The 6,098-nt window shown below is 40.1% G+C and overlaps 1 protein-coding gene across 3 annotated transcripts in view; it reads right to left on the bottom strand.

Moving 5' to 3' along the window:
- Positions 1-323: 323 nt before the first annotated feature.
- The window catches only part of TM2D1 (TM2 domain containing 1), a 51,076-nt gene continuing 45,301 nt past the window's right edge, over positions 324-6,098 (bottom strand). For 2 of the 3 annotated variants that reach the window (XM_008064533.2, XM_021715780.1), the window contains 2 exons: positions 2,846-2,975; positions 324-643 (listed from right to left, as the gene is read on the bottom strand). In XM_008064533.2, the coding sequence (XP_008062724.1) occupies positions 2,865-2,975 (111 nt within the window). In that variant the 3' untranslated portion in view covers positions 324-643; positions 2,846-2,864. Of the gene's footprint in view, positions 644-2,841; positions 2,976-6,098 lie in introns of all 3 variants that reach the window. The other variant, XM_021715779.1, reaches the window with a different exon arrangement.

The following is a 6,098-nucleotide window of genomic DNA, read 5'->3' as shown; positions in this document are numbered from 1 at the left end:
GCCTTCAAAAAGCTAGTGCAGCACTCCCAAAGCAAAAAAGGAAAAGGTTCACACTTCAGAGGCCTGAATCAATGCCAGAAGTATCCATGTTGCCTCAAGGTTTCACAGACTCCCCGATGATCTTTAGCTCCCTGGATACCCAGGCAAAGACAGATCTGAGAGCTGCAGAAAAATAGGTGGGCTGTCATACACAAGGCTGAAGCCCTAGGCGATAGAAATGGTATTTGTTCACACTGTGGATTAACTACTTTGAAGGATCAAAATGCGGAAGTCAGCTACATTCAACATTTAAGAAGATTTTGTCAATAACAAAGCACTAAAAATGTGAACAAGTTATACTTTTATTTTTCAGAAACAGAAATGACAAGTAGCAACTTGCCTTTGTGAAAGACATTAAAGGATATTGGAGTAATAAGCTATCTATCTCACAGAGACAGAAGCCTGAAAAAGACTATTATACAGCTCTCAAAAAAAGTTCTATTAAATAAATCTCAGAATAATACATTTTTCAACAAAATCAACAAAACAAAAATAGCCACAGCAAAAAATCAGAACTCATCAAGTGGTATGTGAAGAAGAAAAAAGGGAAATCTCAAAATCCACACGCTAGAAGTTCTCTATTAAAATGAAGGAGGCTCAACTCCTAAAATAGAAAAAAGAAATATGTTAAAACACAATTATTTCAAGAGTCCAATGAGGTTCTTGCAGATATACATTTTAACACTTCATTTACTCAACACTTCATTTGCTCAGACATTTTTTTTTTTTTACTCTTGGAGGACTTCTGTATACCGTGAATGACAATGCAAAATCTCACTCTGTCACCCAGGCTGGAGGGTAGTGGCACACCACCGCCTCTACCTGCTGGGCTCAGGTGATCCTTCTGCCTCAGCCTTCCAAGTAGCTAGAACTACAGGCACGCACCACCACGCCTGGCTAATTTTTTGATTTATTGTAGAAACGAGGTCTCGTCAAGTTGCCCAGGCCGAGGCTGGTCTCAAACCCCTGGGCTCAGGTAATCCTCTCGCCTCCGCTTCCCAAAATGCTGGGATTATAGGCATGAGCCACTGTGCCCGGCCTATCTGCACTCTCAATGGACCCTTCATGTTTTAAGTTTTGAATCTGAGTCTGAAATTTCAATTAAACATTTACATAACAGGCTACAGAGAATGGGATTACTTTTTAAATTGCATTTGCTTAGTTTTTACACATTATGGTTTAAAAACAAACTATATACTTTTGAAAGAGACACAATTTATAGTATAATGTTTTGTGAAACGACATAACCTTTCTCATAAAGTAGGAGAAACAATTTATAAATAAAGATGCCCAAAATAAAATCATCCTGTTGATGGGAGATGGGGGAGGTAGGGTACAATCATGTTACAAAATGTACAGAAAACATTTTTTCCTGGTAAGAAGAGGTAGGGTCATTCCAACTTTAAAACTCAATGACAAGAAAAGATGTGAAAAACTCTGCAGACAATTAGTTGAATAAATTCCTTACATCGTGCAGGGTCTGTCACTGTCCAATCCCATGACAATAACTCCAAAGCACATTCCATAATTTCACTGTCAGAAAACATGTACTTTAAGGGCAAAATTATACTTCGTATCCTATTTATACATGACAACATAGAAGACAAATGTCTATTCTCTTTCCAGCTTCCAGAAGCAGTCTCTGAGAGAAAAGTTGACCGAAAACCCTAGTACTATGATGGTGGCCAAGCCATCTACCCATCTTTTTCTCTGTTTGTCTGTCTGTGAAAGCTGCTAAATGGTTCAAAGTGAACTATTATTTAAGAACTACCCTTCACCCTACATGTGTATAGGACTTCTCCATTACAGAGAATGACTACACCAGGAAATGGTTTCTGACATTCCACCAAAATCCTTTCTTAGAAAAATCTTGCATTATTGGAAGACCATTAGAGTAGACTAATGAATGGTAATTGAAATAAAAACCTTGCAGTAGCAAAGTCCTAGAAAACCAGAGAGTTAAACCAGGAAGACTGATGGTATCTCTGACTTCTGCAGGCGTAGTATCTATTTAAATCTGAGGCCAATTAATAATTCTCATGGTTAGGGCCAAACTCTTGGTTAGAATAAGTGCTTACAGGTAGTTGAGGGTTTGGACTCTATCAACTTTCGGGTTTAGGGAAGGAGAAGAAAAGAGGTTGAAGATTACATTAATGCTCAAAGAGACAGGCAGCAGAAAATACCTGCTACAATTATAGCACATACTTTCATCATAATAACATGCAATAAATATCTTTTTGCTTTGGTGTTACTAGTTTTTCTTGTGAACTTTGTCCTTTAACCATATGCATGCAAAGAGTTCAAACTAAGAACCATAGGAGTGATGAGTATGCATACAAATGCTTTTCAAAGCGTTAAACCCAGCATTTTGGGAGGCTGAGGTGAGAGGACTGCCTAAGTCTGGTGTTTTGAGACCAGTCTGGGCAACTTGGCGAGACCTCGTCTCTACAATAAATCAAAAAATTAGCCAGGCGTGGTGGCGTGCACCTGTGGTTCACGCACCTTAGAAGGTTGAGGCGTGTACCTTGGAAGGTTGAGGCGGAAGGAATCACCTGAGCCCAGTGGGTCAAGGCTGTGGTGGCCGTGAACGTTCTCCCTGTGGAAGCCTGAGCAACAGAGTGACACTCCAACTCAAAAAAAAGGATAAAGATGTTTCAGGCACAGATAGATCTGAGTTTCCTCATAAACAAGTGAGAGGCATATGACACTAATATGATCTCTGAAAATTTCCTATGTTTTAAAATTCTCATAATTTTGTGTAAATAATTTATTACTATAACTAAGATTAGATATACATATAACTTACTGTTTCTTTTTTGCAATCTTCATGGATATAGCTGTGTTTTTCTAAATGTTTCGTTAGTAATACTCAGTCTTATCAGTCTGGTTCCATAATAATCTATGATATAACTACTTCCATCTGAAGGTCCGACAATCTAGAAAAAAAATTTTGAAATTATTAATTTTACAAGACATTTAACAATACTTTGAATTTACTGTTTTCAGCTGCTAATAAGATTACTTCAACAAAAATCCAACTCAAACTAACTTAGGCATACAGTAATGCCCCCCACATATGAATGCGTTCCGTTCCAAGAGCATGTTCATAAGTCCAGTTTGTTTGTAAGTGCAACAAAGTTAGCCGAGGTACCCAACTAACACAATAGACTGAATAGTACTGGTTCTATAATAGGTTTATAATACTTTTCACACAAATAATACATTAAAAAAGACAGAAAAAGTAAAGAAAACATTTTTGACCTTGCACCCACATGACAATGTATGCCAGACACGTGAACTAACTTACGTGATTGGACGTGTGAACACGTTTGCATCTTTGAAAGTTTGCAATCAGAGGTCCCTATGTAGGGGACTTACTGTAAAAGATAATCTGGTGGTCACAGAGCTGGAAAGGACACTGGGATGGCTCACAGGAGCAAGAAAACAGGTGCAGGAACCAGGCTGCTGGGACTGCGTTCTGTGCCCCAGGAGGCCCTTGGCTGGGCCTCCCTGGCTCTTTGCTTGGCAATGCTTGTCTTCCCTCTGCAGACAGGCCCTCTCAGCTGACTGCCAATAGCTTGGGGGGGTCGCATGTCCCCAGCTCAGCAGGTTCCCAACAGAAAGAAAGTGCAATTTTCTTCCCCAGGGTTTATAAACCAATTCCAGGGAAAGGCTTGCACGGATCTGCCCGGTTTTTATGCCTATTGGTAGAAAAACTACTGTATCCAAGGGAACAGAATTAATATGTTTGGCCAGGCCAGGCCCCTGTGGAAGCTGAGGTGGAGTATGACTGACAGTTCTGACGAAAGCACCGGGAATGGAACAGGAAGCAACAGATAGAAAAAACAAGTCACTGCAATCATCTCGTCCACTTAATCCCACTAGTGGCAATCCAGTTAACATGATTTCTACAAATTATCCTCTAAGGCAGCAATCTCCAAAATGTAGCCTTAAAGGTAGACAAAGATCTACCAAGGTGTATGTAGGCTCAGAGAGGAAACCAACTTTACGATCCTTGATCCCCATAAATACTGTTTATAAAACAAATCTCGGGTCATTGCTTCACTAGACTCTGGTGTGGCCATGTGCTTTTTGAGCTATGGCTGCCGCCATGTTTCCTAAGTTTTGGCCCCCTCTCCTACCTTGGAGAAGTGAACCTTCTCTCTCTCTCTCTCTCTCTCTCTCTCTAACTTACTTTCTAGCCATTGCTTTACTAGACTCTGATATAGCCATGTGCCCTTCGAGCTATGGCCACGACCATGTTTCCTAAGCTTTGAATTCCCTCTCCTACCTTGGAGAGATGAATCTCCTCTCTGTCTTTCTCTAATTTACTTTCCAGCCATTGCTTTGCTAAGCCACGGTCAGACCATGTGGCTCTTTGAGCCACAGTCGCCACGTCTCCTAGGCTTGGCTCCCTCCCCTACCTTGGAGAGGTGAATCTCCATTCTCTTGGTCTAATTTAAAAACAAAAAACAAACCAAAAAAAATCAAAAACAAATCTCCCTGATACCATGCTATGGTGGAAGCATCATGCCAGTTTCCTTTTCCACTTCTTTTCCTGAAGTCCTTCCTGCGGTTTGATAAGAATAAAGCAAGCCTACCATCACAAGATACCTTAAGGCCGGGCTCAGTGGCTCAGGCTGTAATCCCAGCACTTTGGGAGGCCAAGGTGAGTGGATTACCTGTGGTTGCGGGTTCAAGACCAGCCCAGGCACCTTGGTGAGATAAAATCAATAAACCAAAAATTAGCCAGGTGTGGTAGCATGCACGTGTAGTTCTGGCTACTTGGAAGGCTGAGGCAGAAGAATAGCTGGGGCCCAGCAGTTAGACACTAGGGTGGCCATGAGCATGCCACTGCACTCCAGCCTGGGTAACAGAGCAAGACTCCAATTCAAAAATAAATAAATAAAAACAAACAAATAAAAAGAAGATACCTTGAGCCTATGATGGTACTCTGCCCTGTGGCGGACAAACCTCTGAAGTGCCAAAACAAAAGGATCTTTCAAAATCCTGAACTTCAGGAAATCACTTTTAATCAAAGGTCCAAAAATACATATACTAACCTGTTCCAAAGATGCATTCCCAATCACATTTTACAATTTTTTGCTTAAAAATAATTTGAATTTGCAACATTTACACAGTTCTGATCAATTGTGTATCATTAATAATTATAGTAACTCAATCCAGAAATCACAGATAATTTTTAAATGTTTAAATTTTAATGAATAGGATGATTAGTAGGGGGAACATATATTAGTAATATATTTCCAAGCATAAAAATATATGACATAGGCTGGGTGTGGTGGCTCACACCTATAATCCCAGCACTTTGGGAGGCTGAGGTGAGAGGATTTCCTGAGCCCACGGGTTCGAGACCTGCCTGGGCAACTTGGCGAGACCTCATCTCTACAATCAATTATAAAAATATTAGCCAGCCGTGGTGGCGCGTGCCTGTAGTTTCACCTACTTGGAAGTCTGAGGCAGAAGGATCACCTGAGCCCAGCAGGTGGAGACTGCAGTGGCCGGAAGCGTGCCACTGCACTCCAGCCTGGGCGACAGAGTGATAGACTCCAACTCAAAACAAAACAAAACAAAACAAAAAACACCATATGCATGTATGTATGTGTAAATATGTATGACATTAGGATAAAATTCTGTGGGAAAATAATAAAAATAAAAACGTAAGGAGAAAAAGAAGCAGTGTCAACATCTAATGGTTAGTGATGGGTTCATTCATATCTTTTTTAAGTGGGTGATATTTCAAATCCTATGGCATTTATATTCTGTTGGTTACATGTCAAAATTGATGTAACAGTTTTATTTAAGTATGTCAATATTTGCAAACTAGAAATTACTTCCTTTGCAACTATTTAAACTTATGATGGAAAACTTAAATGTCAATTTAAAAATATGTAGAGGGTATGGGCTTTTTTTTTTTTTTTTTGAAATTGAAGGACACTGCAATAAAACATTCCTCATTTAAAAAATAAATTTGAGCCGGGCTCGGTGGCTCAGCCTGTAATCCCGCGCCTTTGGGAGGCTGAGGTGAGTGGATTGCC

The sequence above is a fragment of the Carlito syrichta genome, unplaced genomic scaffold (assembly GCF_000164805.1).
Source record: "Carlito syrichta isolate Samal-C Ts95f unplaced genomic scaffold, Tarsius_syrichta-2.0.1 Scaffold307669, whole genome shotgun sequence".
NCBI classification, from domain to species: Eukaryota; Metazoa; Chordata; class Mammalia; order Primates; family Tarsiidae; genus Carlito; species Carlito syrichta.
Note: the sequence above shows the minus strand (reverse complement) of the source record. Positions and strands in the feature narration are given on the sequence as shown.